General features: G+C 33.0%; 1 protein-coding gene and 1 long non-coding RNA gene across 2 annotated transcripts; both read left to right on the forward strand.

The window, feature by feature from the left end:
• Positions 1 to 5,121: 5,121 nt before the first annotated feature.
• Positions 5,122 to 9,174, forward strand: LOC146735689 (uncharacterized). Its single transcript, XR_014931182.1, has 6 exons — positions 5,122 to 5,168; positions 6,943 to 7,012; positions 7,104 to 7,185; positions 7,265 to 7,375; positions 7,492 to 7,599; positions 9,061 to 9,174. It is a non-coding gene; the product is annotated as an uncharacterized LOC146735689 (long non-coding RNA).
• LOC146735690 (BMP-binding endothelial regulator protein-like) lies at positions 7,476 to 16,397 on the forward strand. Its single transcript, XM_085506007.1, has 10 exons — positions 7,476 to 7,599; positions 9,061 to 9,177; positions 9,601 to 9,729; positions 10,314 to 10,334; positions 13,035 to 13,169; positions 13,439 to 13,549; positions 13,766 to 13,777; positions 14,186 to 14,418; positions 15,085 to 15,386; positions 16,187 to 16,397. The coding sequence occupies exons 1-10, from the start codon at positions 7,476 to 7,478 to the stop codon at positions 16,221 to 16,223; spliced, it is 1,221 nt and encodes a 406-aa protein (XP_085362133.1). The 3' UTR covers positions 16,224 to 16,397.
• Positions 16,398 to 17,696: the final 1,299 nt, after the last annotated feature.

The following is a 17,696-nucleotide window of genomic DNA, read 5'->3' on the forward strand; positions in this document are numbered from 1 at the left end:
GAAATTACATTTACATGAACACCCGTACCTATTGGCTAAACTGTAAAGCATGACAAACATTATACTAGGCTTTATGTTGGATATCAGCGGAGAACTGACCCCGAATTCATTATAGCTATTCTAACAAACTACCAGTATTGTATATAAAAAACATAGAAAAAATAACGTATATATAATTTAACAACAGGACATGAACAAAACTCGTTGAGACGACCATTTATATTAGTTCATAATCAATCAATCAATCAAGAATGCAAGCAAGCAAGCAGGCAGGCAATCAATTAAGTGATCAAGTATTTTCCTTCTGATTTTTTTACCTCTCCTGTAAACTGAGCATGTGTGTATGTCGGTGGTAGGCGCAGGTAAATACACACTTAAGATACTGCATGATGAGTGTTTCTTTTGTCATATAACAGTATATTTCAATGTCATGACCTCATGGCATTTGGCAAGTGGGGTATCTAACATAACCTTGCTTCTCTTCAACAAACGCCATTGTCCGATCAGCTCACAACGTCCTCACCCCTCCCCCGGACATGATGTTTGTGTCTATTTACACTAGAATAACGAATAGAGGACGGTATACACGCATGCGTCTTGCTTACATTATTAGCAACACATGTGTTGATATGATTTTAGTATTTAGCTTCAAATTTGAATAATCCGTTCTTTTGATATATACATTATTTTAGTAAACACGAATTCTTTGTATTGGACGTAGTACCAGGATGGCCAACAATATACAAACACAACGCTAGATCTAGCGACAGTAGTTACACAACTAGTGATCAGAGAAAGAGAGTAACACTAGATGTACAACAATCACAAACGACGTACATATGTGACAACAACTCAAGAACTGCATGATCGCGTGAAATGGTATACCAACACCTGCTGTCATCCGAGTATCAATGATGAACATTGTCAATTCATTTACGGTAAGCAGAATACGGTACTTTATTGCTACTATACAATAGTATATGACTAACGCTACTTTCGAATCGTGTTGTTAAAGTGTTGATAAATACTACTACTTGTATGTTGAAAGGCGACTTTGATGCCGTGTCTGCCTAATGCAATTGAGTCAAAATAAAAGCGTCAAAAATCTGGTGTGACTTATGAGTACGGTATAATTAATATTTTGCACATTGCCTATCACACAACCTTCTATAATTTATCACCATCAGACTATTATATAGTTACATAGAATTGCACTAGAATCAATAACACTCACTGTCATATACCGCGTATTGCAAGGCCACATAATCTTAGGATCGAGCCTTGCAATAATATTCCATATCACGCTCGGTCCTTTTGGACAAACACAGTGTCATTATAAAACATAGCTACAACTAGCTTCCGAGCACAAGAGAATATTTAGAGCTCCAATCTAACCACATTCAATAAATTACGCGTTCTTGTCCGGGTTCAAGCGGGGGTTCTACTTCAAATAATTGCGAGAACTAACTGAATGTTCGAGCGTGTTGTTGATGTTGTGACGACATAAACATAAATATCAATCCACGCTGTTAACGTTTGAATAAATGGTGTGAATAAGACTAATAACCGTAATAAATTAAACACCAGTAGTTTGAAAGAATTGTATTTTTATTTAAAATGGCCCTATAGGGTATATCATAAAAAAGGTATGTACTGATTATGGATTTCGTTACTCTAGGTTGTATAGTTAATGCATCGTAGCAAGCTTGGGCGCTTCGGCTGTACTAGTTCGAGACGGTTCCTAAAGAATATATATTTTGGGCCACAATAAGAACATCAATATCGAGCATTGTAATCAATTTTTCAATACATTAACCTTGATTAAACAACACATTACCGGGTTTACAACATAATTAAAACATGGAATATCAAGTACTATTTTATTCACATATTTAAATCAACATTATTTATTTGTATAGTTGTTAATGTAGTACGTGTTAGTTACACTGTAAGTACTATACTTTCTATCACAATATTTTTGAATCACCAATGCACACCGAATATCACAATAGATGTGAGTATAAACACCAAAATATAACATATTTATTTTTTTAGTGTACGTCGGTAATCATTTCAAAACCTGCGGGGATAATTGTCACAATGGAGTCGTGAAGTCTTGAATGAACAAAATATGGCATTAACACACACAGAATGAAAACAATATTGTCACACAAGATTATTGAATCAAATCCATTAATTTTACACAATGTTCTTCAGCTTCCAAAGATTAGACGAAACATGCTATGTTATCGTGTGATATACATATGCAGGACACATTCATCTACGTTTGTCTCAAATATTATATGATGTGCTTTATGCCTTCAATTTGACTGATAAATTCAGTCAGGTAGTGTGTGGAAGTTCGTGTAAAGCAATTAATAAACAACCGATAAACTATCCACCGTCGTAAAACAAATAGCTTAAACGGCACTAATTCTTTTACAACAATGTGTTTCTACATAATTAGAGCATTGACGATATTTGCTCATGCCAGATATCATACTTTTATTTATTTTAACCAGAAATGATGGTATATATAATGTTCATAATATAACGCTAAAAATGAAATGTAGACATTTTAGACCCATCCTTATGACATCCTTACACAATCGAAATAACCATCCACAGTAATATTTATCGCAATTCAATTTTTAAAATAATAAAAAGTATTTCCAGCATTCCAAACACATGAATTATAAATCTGTACACCATGCAAATAAGTCATTCTTATACAGCAAGAACGACAATACAAAGTTATTATTATTGACAACCAATTACACGTCATGAACACATGCCATTCGTATTGAAAACACCAACTATCCTTAATGACCTTCATTGCCAGTCAACAGTAACATTTTCAAGAATAAAAATAATATACACATTACATGAACAATAAATGTTCAAACAAAAACAACAATCCATGGTAAATGTATTGCCAATCAATTTTAAGTTCACGCACAATAATCCAAAGGCATAAACGAGATATATACATCATTCCCACACAGCAAGAACAGCAGTTCTTAGTGAAATCCATCGTCAGACAATAAGTGAATTTTAAGAACAATAAAGATTAACCACAAAATCCCAAACATATGAACACGAAATGTACAACCATGGACACATGACATCCCTATACGGCGAGAATAGCATAAAATCAATGGTAACAGATATGGAAAATCGTATGACATCCATTCACATCGAGAAAAAAACTAACCATGAAAACCGTTATTAACAGTGAAAGTATTAAATACATATATTATTGCCATACACCAAAAAACATTTACATTTAGTGCCAGAGAATAATGAATAATAAAGGTCATGCTGACTACTACAAACACATAGACGAGAAGTGTGCATAACATGGACACGTTTCATCCATGTAAACAGCAGGAATAACGACCAATAAGTAACATTTTTCACAAATCAATAATTGAATTTTAAGAATAATAAAGACAATGCACCATGTTTTAAACATAAGAAAGAGAAATGTACACACCATATACTCCATGCTGTTGCTATACAACAAGAAAATATCTTTAGTTGTAACAAAAAATATATTCACTATTCAAAACACATGAACGTAAATGTAAAGACCAATGACCCATGGTATCCTTAGAAATAACGAACAATAGTAAAATTTTTTCACAAATTTTAAATTTAATGAATATCATGCACAAATACAAGAATAAATAATGTACATTAAAATACATTATATCCAAAAACACCGAATACAAAGTTCAATGTGATTAATAATCGATTTTTAAGAATAGTATATATATTAGGCCCCCAGGGTCAAATAAAAAACACAACAACTATAAACTTATAACTTTCCAAAGTAATCTCTAACAATAATTGTAACAAAAAACACACATCTCAGCTGCTTTTAATCGATTTTCTGTCTCCTTATTCGTAGTCCATGCTTCGAAACCATTTATTAATATTGGCCATATGTATCAGCCAAGTACTCTTCCCCGGACTTGTATTAATATACACAGGCGCAACACTGCTATCACTTAACCATATAATGTCTAACGTAGAGACAATTGAAATGAGTATTTATAGAAAATATTAAAGTCAAAAGTTGTGATTTGAATGTTTAAATACAAGTAATACATCTTCACTAGTAATGTTCTTCAATTTCCTTTCTAAAACTGCCAAGTTAGACTTATATAAGGAAATTCAATATGTTACGCCAATATATGTAAACATGTAACAACACAGATGCACGCGGTTTGTGAATGAGAAGTGTTCAGTGATTTTCAGACGGATCGATTTGACACTCACACATTTAAATTCAAACATCTTAAATTGACGTTACAGAAAATTACATGTTGAATTAGAACACGGTTAGTAAAAACTGAATAACGATTATACACGAAATACATATCGCATTAGATTAGCATACAACTAAAAGTAAATTATATAAGTAAATCAGCTATATGGCTGTACAACATAAAAGTATTTTTTTCCATATTTTATACTTGTATTTAAATCATATATATTATTATTATTTTTTAAAGTTTATTGGATAAAAGGAAAGTCAATTTTCAAATTTTCAATCGTACTATGGTTTCCGATGGAGGTGTGATTTTAACGGTTATGACTACACGTGTGCAAACCTAATGGCATAGTATAATTATCTGCAGTTAAGTTTCCTTTTCAGTTGACGGCAGCCAAGGATTATCTGGTAATGAGGACCAGCCTAGCTTATTTCCGGTAGCGTAAATAATGTGTTGCGTTCGGTTTGCCTGGTTGTTTGTTTGTTGAATTATACTTCAATTGCATGAAGACATTATGATGCATGAAGATAATATTTTCCAACATGCTGTTTAATTCATTGATTAATAATAGTGTAATCTTAATTGTAATCATCACTGTTGTGCAAGTGAACCACAGGTGTTTCTATCGAAATAAACAACGACTTCATAAGACGTCAAATTAATATTGTGTCACATAATAATATATACTAAATCTAGTCAGTATCCTCCCTTGATATGGAAATGTGAAACACACATGGCAATCGTCCTATTGGCCACATAAAAGCAAACATGATTAGCATGATCCAAAAATATCTATATATTCGCGTTATTTCACAAAATATCACATTGCCGATATATATCCAAGCTTTCCAGACCTGAATACAGCAATAGTCTAACAAGTACATCAAGGTAATTGTAAATTTTATTCTGTATGTGTATGAGGCAATATTCTGTATATCATTCTGTGTGATCCGATATGTACACATCTGATAATCAGTGTTCTGTATTTGAATATAAACCATCTCCAATCGGATGTCAAAGTATCATGACGTTGACTTGTCCAGATCTTGTGCAATAAACACATAATTGGGTCGGTCTTGCTTCCAGTATCTGCTGGTATAAATTTGTTAAATTCATTTTTACTATTTCGAATAATTTTGACAATCTGAATCATTCAAAGGTTAATCTGATGTTTTGTAAAATAATTGTGTTCCCAAATTGACGAATATTCTCCACTGTTTATAATGACAATTGCGGTCAAAATATCACAGCGTTTTTTTACATTTTTGTCCCTTGTGGAAATATCCTACCCATGGTTATTTTAAATAGCATTGAATTTACTGAAACATCGTGTGTGTTGAATTTTGCCTTTAAAACTCCAATCAGACTTTTCCTACATGAAGATATGATTTACAATGATTGTTATTGTGTTACCTGTAATTTACAGCGTCATTTTATATGCACTGGACTCAGGAGTGCCAATTTCTAATGGCTTAGGTTTTACTGTCGTGTATACATATATATGCGTTGAAAAATGATTCTGTGTAATTAGTTGACTGGTAATATAAATTACACATTCAACAAATTCTAAATAGAGTCCGGGCGTAACACAATTATTGTTCCTAGTTAATGAACATGCTTGGATAAAATCAATCTTTGCATTGTAATTTGTCAAATCATATTTGATTAGCGTGATCGAATCCTATTTATATAATATTGAAGTTTTATTGGGGGGTGTATGTTCTGTTGAATATGTAACATGACATTATTGTGTTCGTAGTGTGAGAGCTGATTATAATTATTCAAGTATTTGGTTGGTATACATTCACCAAATAGTCTCTGACTTAGTACCGTAACTGGAGTTGCGTCAAAAAGCATTCTTATTGCAAGCAAAGATTTAGTTCTATTGACTCAATATAATATGAATACTCTGAATTCTCTAATTCTATGCAATTAGCTTACTGTGTTATAATTATTGGTCATAATAAATAATAAGTGTTTAAAGCCAGTGATTAGATGCTAAATATGAGCTATTTATTAAAATTTATAAACATTATATATTACACTGTCATTTCAGTTGGTTTGTGTGTCAAAAATTAATTTTATTTCATTTTGTTCGTATATTTTATTCAATTGATTAATACGTTTTGTAAGAGCCAACATTGTATGCACTATCCTGATTTATGTATATGGGATATAACGTGTTTATATAATTGTGTTGTTATTTGGTTATTGGCATATGTGAAAGCGGGAAACTGGTTGATGCACACCATGGTGATCCCGAAATGATGGTCTTAATTCGAATACATTTGAGACAGTAACTTATAATAGCTTTGAATATAGCATTTTACATCATACTTCGTGCCTGGTCAGCATCTGCGAAATATCGCGTTATTTTTGAAGAAAATACATGACACAAAGTAGCATTTGAGATTTTGAAAATTTGAAAGGTTTTCAGGTGTGGTGATGTAACATTGATTTATTATTAAGGATTTTTGCCGTCTTGATTTAATATAATGTATGCATTCACAAAACATGTGTTAATCTCTCATATAAAGCAATCTCAAATACATACTATGAATGCTTAAAAAAATCAATCATTTAATCTAACATTATCTAGAAACATAACATTATTTGTATGTGTTGTTGTGTATCTTCATTATTAATAAATTCTTTTTTATAGGTAGAAAATGTCTCGAGTGTGGATATTTACATTTATACTTGTGTGGAAAATTTATTCTGTGATTCCTACCGTAAGTTGTAGTCATTTTATATTTTACGTATTCGAATTATTAGTTAAACGCACATCCTATTATATCATTCATTTATTCTTTTCTTATTAAGACGGCTGAACAATTACAAGCCATTGAAAGATATGGTAGAGACCATTATAGAGATGAAGATCCTAGTACCTACGATGATGGAAGTAAGTTAATACTTCAATACTTTTTTTTCAAATTTTCGGTTAAAATATTTGATTGATAACCTTTTTTACTCGGCTGCAGGAATTGACTGTTCGGCTGACTGTGGTGGTTATGTTCATGGTGGAAATGATTGCGGTACATCAATGGTTCAAGTATACTGTTAAACACCAATAGGAACAATATGCTGTGTTGGTGAGTAATTTATATGTCCCATTTTACATACACCTATATATTAGGTTATACACAAACTTGCTAAACTGATAGCAATGTAATGTTAATTAATTAACCAAATATGTATCTTTATGTAGATAAAACGTGTCATGAAGCCGGTGGAGTTTGTCGCAACGCTCCTCTTCTCGGAGAAGTCGAACTGCCATTCACAACACAGTGTCCACCATCAAAGAAGTGCTTTGTCAGTATGTCTGTTGCTTCTTATCTTAGGATTATTTTTAGTCCCCGTTCGGACGCAGCCCGAAAACGGGGACTTATGTTTTGACGTCCTTGTGTCCGTGCGTGCGTGAGTTTTGTGCTAAAAAATCCTAAAAATCAAGCATTTCTCGGCTGTTTACAGATGGATTTTGTTCAAACTTGGTATATACATTAGACATTATAGGACCTGATGCAAATAATTTTGTTTTTCAGATAAGATTCGAAATGGCCGACTGGCGGCCATTTTGTTTTAATGAATGTGGTTCTCGTGCCATATCTCTGGTTTGACGTTCCTATTTTTTGTGCTAAAAAATCATCAAATATCAAGCATTTCTGGCATTTATATATGGATTTCGTTCAAACTTGGTATATATGTTAGACATTACAGGTTCCTGATGCACATCATTTATTTTTCAGATCGGATTCAAAATGGCTGTCTGGTGGCCATTTTGTTTTAATGAATGGCCTTCTAGACCCATATCTCCGACTTGTTTTGACTGATTATATTCGAATTTTAAATATTCATTATACATCATGTCATAGATAAACAAATATATTGGTTTGACGATCATATTCAAAATGGCCGAATGGTGGTCATTTCTGTGCTAAACAATCATGAAGTAACAAGCATTTATGGATGGATTTCGTTCAAAGTTGGTACATACATTAGACATTTATTTTTCAAATTGGATTCAAAATGGCTGACTGGCGGCCATTTTGTTTTAATGATTGAGCTTCTAGAGCCATATCTCTTAAATGCTTTGACTGATTATATTCAAATTTTATATATTCATTATACATCATGTTATATATATACATATATTCAAAATGGCTGATTTTCTTCCAGAGCAATATCTCTCAATATGGACAAGTAATTGTTTGACAATCATATACAAATCTCAATCAATTTAATTTTAAAAAATCATATTCCTGACATGGTTATATTCCAGCTATATTACTATAAACAAAACTATATATCTTAAATTTGATAACTAACTGGGACTGTGCCATGCATGGCTTGTTTACCAAGAATGCATCACGTATTTTAATCATTCATTGAATACAAAATGTTCAAATGAATTTTCAAAAATGAGCTCATCGTCACAAGTAGGGTCATGACCATGAAATCGTGAACATCCTGTTGTTTAACAATATAACAATGTGTATGCCTACTTGTGTGTTGACCTATTATACAGAGTACTAGTCAAATACAATGAATTTCTAACACGCATTGTTTAGAAACAATTAATCGATCACCCATTTACTTTAACAGGTTGTTTGTAATGAATATATGACCCACATATAGATTTACAATGTGCAGGCTTAGTAAACTTGTAATATACACGAAAACTTTATTATAGAAGGTCGTCTATTCAAATAGTATGATATTTTGATATGGTTCATCATGAAAATAAAATGTAATATGCTTTTCTTGTTATCTTCTTCAGAAAGTTGTTTTGAGTGTAATGGTCAATGTTATTCTGGCGACTGCCCAGTAAACACAAAATTGTCCCCTACGGAAAAATGTCATTGTCCTAACGGACTGAATTGTTGTATTCCTGATGGTAAGATTCATTTAACAATTTTGCTCAAGTCAGCGACATTCACACTGCGTGTATGTGCTTTTTACAATTTATAGAGCTCTTGAATATGTTCATATACGCGTATTAGTTGAATATCCTCGGTCAAATGCCCGTGTCCCTTAAAGTTAGGATTTGTTTCATCGTTTTGAGTGTAATATGCACCTAATGACTAGGATTGTTATTTTTCATTTTAAATAAGTTCTTCCAGCTAAAATCTTCAAGAGTAAACGTTGGTTACTGTGTTGATATTTAAATCATTTGATTTGTATTAAACCGAGCACAATTATTATTATGGTAATATTAATACATATTTGAAAATAAGGTAAAAAATATGGGCCTGTGTTTTATACTTGAACATGTCAACATGAAACACATAAACAGTAAAAGTTTCATTTGTTGACACAGATAGCTGTGAAACAGACAAGTTCTGGTGCCAGGACAAATCATGTAATAATAATTGTGATCCACCAAGGACAATTGAATGTAAGGACAATCCGTGCGTTTGCCCCCCAGATGAAAAATGCTGCGAAAAAAGTAAGTAATCATTTCTGATACAGATACTATGCAGTTGAAAATTAATGTTTTAGTTACTTAATTCAACAGTGATTCACTGGGGCAATATCCTTTTTGAATATTTTATTACAAACATACTATGTTTCACCAAATTCCAGCATCTACAACATTAACAAAATATACAACACATGAAGTGTATACAGTTCGGAAGTCAGAATGTTTATTTTATATTTTATTTTTGTTTGTGGAATAAATAAATGTGTTATTTTTGATCGAATCAATGTACAAACATACTTATCACAACTATGTTCGAAAGATATTTGCCGTGTCGGGTCAAGTGTGTTAATCATACAGGAAAACAGCTGAATATCTTAGATTCAAGCGTTAAATTATGATTCTTCTTTGGATTACTCTGATGGAAGCGCTGACTGTTTCATTTTTCCAATCCTTGTTGTTTTCCTTCAGTTATTCATAACCATGACAATTAATACAATCTTCCCATAACGTTATCGTGATTTTTCTTGACAATACTACCATTTCAAACATCCGAGGCATTGGTTTTTAATGTGTATACTAACTTGTAACGTTTTTTTTTCATATTGCAGATTGCAATCTCAATGAAAACAGTAAGTAATTACAAATATAATCCTAATGTAATTTTTCTATTCAACATTACTGACTGATTAGAACACATTTACGCGACATTACGTACCGTGGATTGATTAAATGGAATTGTTATAGATTATATTTTTGATAGCTTTACTGATTGGTTAGAAAGGGGTACTTAGTAGTTGAAATAACGAAGTACTGACATTTGTTTGCAACATGTCTGCTTTTGGTTAGAGTTTGCTTATAGACACAGGCGAGGCGTTTATTTAACGTATCACCAGCATACAATAAATTTATACGAGCAAGTCCTGGGAGTCAAAGCTCTTTGAATGTGCGCTTATTATTTCATCTGTGGACAGTTTCTGTGACAGATATACCTTGGCAGCAATTTAAATAAATTGTGGAAAAATTCTATCAGCAGTATTGATGCATCTCAACAAGAATTCAGTAGGGGCGGTCCAGTGGTACAATCGGATTCCTTTCGCCACCACTGTAATATTAGAGAATTAGGAAAGCCGAAATACGCTAATGCAATTTAAAACGAAAACTGTATGCATAGAGCGAGAACATTCAGAATTATATTTTGAACGGTTTGCAAAAAATAATTTGACTAGTCATCAGAAGAGTTATGTTTTAGGCATTTTAGATCTGTCGAGGTCAACATAGTTTATTAAGACAACTTAATACCAATGTAACTGAGTTGAACTCAGAAGCCCTCAAAACCTAATATTACATGTGAGAACGAAGCAAATCCGTCGACATTTCACGTTTTCCCCGTAAAAGGGATGCTGGCTGATCCCTTTCTAGTCTCCCTTCCCGCGTATACTAGTACTACTAACTCATACCATGTCCTCATTTGGTGACGCAACAGGAAAACGACCATATTACATACCCTATCTCTTTCTTTTCTCACTCGCTCATTAAAAAACACTGACCGCTTGTCCAAACACTGATCACTGGCATATGAGTTGTCGAAATGGTTGTTTTATTGCTAAAGTTTGAGGATTTAATGAGTATTAACCAATTATTATTTTTTGTCGAACGACATTTCAAATCCATCATACTTTGTATTATTCGCGAACGCAACTTGAACTATGACCTCTTGTGAACATTCCACAACAAGCTGATAGAGCGGGACTGTGTTCGTTTGAATCCAGGGCTGCTACCTCGTTTCAACAATATGACTATCGAGAATTTACGTGATACAGGCAATGCTAACTCAGAGCAGAGAGCAGAGAAACCAGGAACATATTGATGTGTTTTCTAAAAAAAAACAAAAAAATAGATGCCCGGCCATGTATTTGAAATGCGAGCGAGCAGACGGACGATATTTCTGGGTTCGCGCGATCGAAAAATAAAGCGGAAAGTTTTCAACAAGCGCTTGCAAAAGCGAGTGAAAAAAAATGATCGAAATGCAGAAGCGAGCAGAACATTGGGTGAAATTAGTGCTGTACATTCAGGTCCTTTGTAAAAATACGATCGGCCAAGAAGCACGCCAAAAACAGAGCCAACAAAAAACTTGCATGCTGCCTAAGCCATAATCGATCGAAGTTTTAACGGCTACATTCTGCTGAAGAAATAAGCCTTCACTTTCGGAATTATTACCGAAAATTATGTACAACAAAAAACAACAACATTTGGTTATGTGAAATTGATTAGCATTTATGTAGGTCCAATCCGTAGTGTTTTATCGTCTATTCTGTCAACCGAACGTTACAGTACGTTAAAGTACGTTATTTTAGAATGATTTTCAATTGGTTTCACGTGATAGTTAGTCTGATTTAACATATAGCATTACAAACAGGAAGTATACCCCACACCCCTCGTTTTTATGAATCGTATGGGTGTGGCTTATGGGTAACAATAGAAAATGGATTTCGATGAGGTTGTGATTATTTGGATTTTTTGGATCGTTAATAGGTGAAGAGATGTTAAAAAACATTAAAACAAATATAAGTGTTCATCGTCTTGTGTACACCGCAACAACAAAGGAGTATTTTTTCAACACAGATCTCCAGTCAAGAAAGTGGCGTTTGGACGTAACCTCGGAGTTAAACAGGGTCCAAATTGAGTAAAACACAGAATTGAATGAGCTGAATATGCATTGACCAATTACACAAGAGCTTACAAACACCAACGAAATATTTGTTGTTATACTTAACAAAGGGGTTTGGCACAAAAGCAATGGAACGTTTATAGGCTTAACGTTTGTTTAGATCGTGTTATAATCCAAATCTCCTAGAAAGAGTTGTAAGCACACATTTTCGTATGCAGCAGTATGTATGCAATAAATCAGCAGTATTCATAATATGTATTTTATAATAATAATTGTAGTTAACGTGATTTGTTAACAAACTATATTCACATATAATGCACATTTCCTAAATGTCCAATGACATGTTCATTGCTTTTGCTTTTACGAATACAATTTTAAATAGCTTGATTTGAATAGCAATAGTACAAAAATCGATGTTTATATTTTAGAACTTGTGCACTGTTTCTGTGTAGCTGCCTAGTGCATAATACGCGATGATGCTTCCACAACATTGATTCTTCGCAGCCAATACAGGCAAAATCAAATCTACATTCCATGCAGCAAAATCATACACACCTGACCATTTTTACCTAAACACTAAACAAAACTAGTGCAAGGTCAATATTCGGAAATATAATTAAACATAAAAAATTGCATTAATTAGTTGAACATTTATTTGTAGATGAAGACATGTGTGCCAAAGAATTTCCAGGTCGTGGAAAGTGTAGAACATCACCTGTATGTGAGTGGGATGAGAAGGAAATGGGGACAAAGGGCCAGTTTTGTAACAATGGATGCATATGTTGTAAAAAATTATGTAAGTAATTGAAAATAAATAAGTTCATTACACGCAAAAGTGTAAGTTACTATTGAGATTTTGTTGATCAGGCAAACTTATTGAAATTATTCTGGCAAGCAAATATGGTCAAGGTTAAAAGATCGGTACAATGATGACCATTTTTATTTGATAGCTTAGTTAATCTAACCTGAAAATATGTCGACGTACGTAATTATTTATTCAAACATAAGCAGCAGTTCCACAACCATATATGTAGTCAGAGTATTAATATTTTATATCATTTGTAGTGCACTGCGACCTGTGTAATGGGATTTGTCACGGTGATTGCACACAGTTAGGCTTAGTACCTACTAAAAACTGTAAATGTAATGTTGGAGAGGGAATATGCTGTGTAAGCGGTGAGTAACTGATGTATTTCATTTATTACAGAATTGTAGTTGAATTTACGGAAGATTAATATGCAGCACACGCATTTATGTGACAAATAACATCGGAACAAAACTGCTATCAATCTTCATATCAAGTAAATGAAACACGCATTCAAGGATATTTGTGATACAATTACAATTAATGTATTTTTGTATTTATAACCTGTTCTATGATTGCCTTCACAGGAAACCCTTTCCGTGAGTATTTCAAGCTGCCATTTGTTTGTTTAGATTTGTTCGTCTCGTTGCCTTCTGGAACTTTAGTTAGTTCTGTATTGAAGATTATTTTTGAAGAAAATACTTTTCTTGGGAATCTTGGGTGGATTAATTATTTTGGGCTAAGTCTTAAAAACCAAATGTTCTATTTCTTCTGATTTGTTATGAAAAAGAACGAATGTGAAGTTTCATACAAGTTTGCTTCAACTCATTTTAAATTCGTATTTTTGTTCTTGTATTTTGAACATATTTTTTACTAGTTATATAATAGTGCGTTTAGAACAAGAAAATGGGGATGCGATGTGGCCATGATGTTCGAAAAAAATCTTTCAAAGTGTTTATTTTGAATGTATATGTAGAACGAAAAACACGTATACATATATTTCACAGCCTTTGGAACTGAAGTGGGCGACCCCCATTTCGAGACTTTTGATGGTTTGAAGTTTAATTTCCATGGACCCTGTACATATAAGTTGTTCCAGGATTGCACAGAAAAGAGGACATTTGCTGTCCATACTGAACACTACTCTACTTTCAATAAAAGTCATAACAAGACATATGTTTTAATTGTACGGGTTCTCTTACCAACTGATGTCATTGAACTGAGTAATACTGATGTAAAGGTAAACTCGTGACATTACTAACTTATTATCTTAGACTGAAACGATTTTCCAGAGATGTTGCTTAAAAAGAAACCTCACGCAGTTTTGAGGAAATTTGTGTGCTGCTGACAAATAATTTGTTAACCAAACCAAAATTACCAAATATTATATTGTAGATGACAATAAACATAACATCATTGGTCGCATAGGACACTAGACACAAAGTCTATCATGTCCCAAGAAAAATGTGTTTCCGGATGTTTCAAGTTAATGAATTTTGAAGGGTAGGCTGTAGAACCATGAACTACAATCAATAATCATGAAGCATTATAAATGTTTTTATTCTTGCTTTGTCTTGTATAAATTTATTTCCGCTGTTATTTGAAAACTGTCAAACTCTTGACAATTTGACTTTTTAACTATTTGACTTCATATGAATGGCTGAATGTGCTTACTTATTTGTAAATACCTGAAATCACTTCATGTGTACCAAAGAAAGTATGTAATATGACATTGAGATAACTTTATATTTGACCATTTTCAATTTTGGATAGCGTATTATTAAGCAAACAAAAGTTTTTTACTCCATTACGGCGTTTTTATGTTATGTTTCGTACATAGAGCGGAATCTCACAGTGTACGGAAAATGGTTTATTATACTGCTAAATATCCGATTGTTTGGCACAGGTGAATGGTAAATCCGTATACTTCTCACTACCTGTCACCATTGCCAACAGTATGGAAATCAGATTTAATAAACAAAAAACAAGGGTTATCGTGGATTATCACGGCGTTTTTACACTCTCATGGAATGGAAATGGTGCTGTGAAAGCCGACTTAGATGAAGCGTGGCACGGGAGGGTGTGTGGGTTGCTAGGTGACGCCAATGGAGATGAGAACAATGATATGAAAATGTTATTACCCGATGGTACATTGAAATTGACCGATGATGTCAACGAATTTGGATACAGCTGGGAGGTGCCAGGAAGGTAATTATAACAAACGAGCACATTAATCAAAGCCCCTCCCAAGAAAAACGTGTTAAAATGCGTCAACGAAAACAAACAAAGTTGTACACACTTACAACAGTTGTTGACTACCTCTACCGATGTTTCCCCGTTATGGTGATTTGAATAGTTTAAACTCGTCTCAAAACATAATCATTGCATGTTTATTCGTCAATTACCTTCGTTGGGTTTGAACAAACATGACATTTTCATATGCATATTTTAGGTTTTCTCACTGGTTTGAGGTATTATATAATACAATACATATACACAAAAGAATGATGGGTGATGTAATATGCGTGTGTATAGAGGCTGATCATATTATTTCGAAATACGAATAATTTTGAAAATTAACTGGCTAACTTGTTTCACATTATATACCATTGTCTGCTAATCGTTCTAGCATTATAATACGTTTTGCAAAATCATTGTGATTATTTCGATATTGTAAATATTTGAAATGAACAAAACATTAATAAGTAAGACAGAATGCAATGAAAAGATATATTTTATTTTGGAATGCTTGGTTACACTAACTTTTCCAATCTACACTATTATATCAATTATTAGCCGAAATGTCAGTTTCATCTCTAAATAGGCTATATCAATGTAATACAAATATGTTTCCATTTGGTGCGAGATTTACGAAAATATTACTTTGCATACAAGCTTAAATGTGAATCACATATATGCTCCGTAAAACATTTGTAAATGTGTATTTATAAAATTACGATAACAATCTTATACAAAATGACATTGCTTCATTTGTTGTTTACTTTCAGTTGCAGTAAGAAACTTACCAAGAATGGTGCAATATAACAATATGCATATAGTCGAAATTGAATCACGTTTAATTATTTGATTTCCATTCGCATACCATATGTGTTGGCTTTAGCATAATTACTTCTTAACCTCTTTGGATTATCTTTGGTTACGCTCTATTGGTATGAGTTTGCAGTAATTGTAAAATAAATGATGTTTGAGCAATGGAAACCACTTGGTCTGTTTTGAAATGAATACGGTATATACTTTACCATATATGTGATGCATATGTCATCCATGTTGGGTTCTAAACTATTTGTTTTTGCACAAACTGCTACATCTATATTTATCACATTATTGATAATAATGAACCCAAACAAAACTTCCAGATTTGAACAATAATGGTAATGTTCTTGGCCAACATCTAGTGATTTTGCACCAGCACCAGCATTTCATGGGTACTTCGCGTCTCTTTCAAGATACTTTACCTATCTTTACCATTGGCGTATTTATCCATCATTCAATACCAATTCAACTTACTCAATTTTTGCATTCAGTAAATACATGTATAATAATAATAATCATCACAAACATCTTTGTAGCATCCGCTATGATTATACGGCATTACTCTTAAATTAAATTAAAGTTGAAATATGAACACTTTTTTATTGTAAAAAGCAATATATAGTGTCTCTTAATTAGACTTTCCATAAAGTCCTTTTCGAAGTAAAAATGATATGGCACAAAAACAAGAATCAAATTATTCTAAATTTAAAGTATGTTACTCTATGGTACAACAGATTTTAATGATCAGTTTCAAAGCATCAAAGATGAATCATGACATTATGGATAAACGTACCATTGTGGAAAACCATCATCAACCACTGGTTTTAAAGCATTATGGATGAAACGTGCCTTTGTACGCCAGCAACTGTCATCTGCACTATCAGTTTAAAATAATTAAAATTTGATCATGCTATAGTATACCATCATCTACTATCTGCATCAGCCCTTCAAAGCATAAGTCATGCCCTTGTAGATGTAGGTCACTTCCGGCCATCCACACCATTTTCAAAGTATCATAGAAGAATCATAACCTTAATTTCTCTGAAACACACAAATGGAAAGACATAAATCCTGTGCCTGCAGTTTATGTTATAGTGTACCACATATGTTCCACAACATATCTATTACTTGGAAAGAGCCATACAAAATAGATGTAAACAAACCTGTAACCCCCTCCCCTTGGTTGAGACAATTAGGAAATTGAATACTGCCCACTGTTTTTAAAGTGGTGACCATTTCGAATCCATCCCTGGTAAACCTTGGATAACACACTTGGATTTGTACCGTAATTCATATAAATCAACCACTACACAATCAACGTACTGTAAAATATTGGCTTAGTGTTTATGTTTAGAGAGAAAGACAAAACAATAAGCCCCCCCCCCCAGTTACACCTTAACAGTGTATTATGAGGCAGGTAAGTTTTTTTGGAAACCATAGATTTAGAAAAATTACCACTAATTA

The sequence above is a fragment of the Saccoglossus kowalevskii genome, chromosome 12, assembly GCF_978046115.1.
Source record: "Saccoglossus kowalevskii chromosome 12, keSacKowa6.1, whole genome shotgun sequence".
In the NCBI taxonomy this organism is placed as follows: Eukaryota; Metazoa; Hemichordata; class Enteropneusta; family Harrimaniidae; genus Saccoglossus; species Saccoglossus kowalevskii.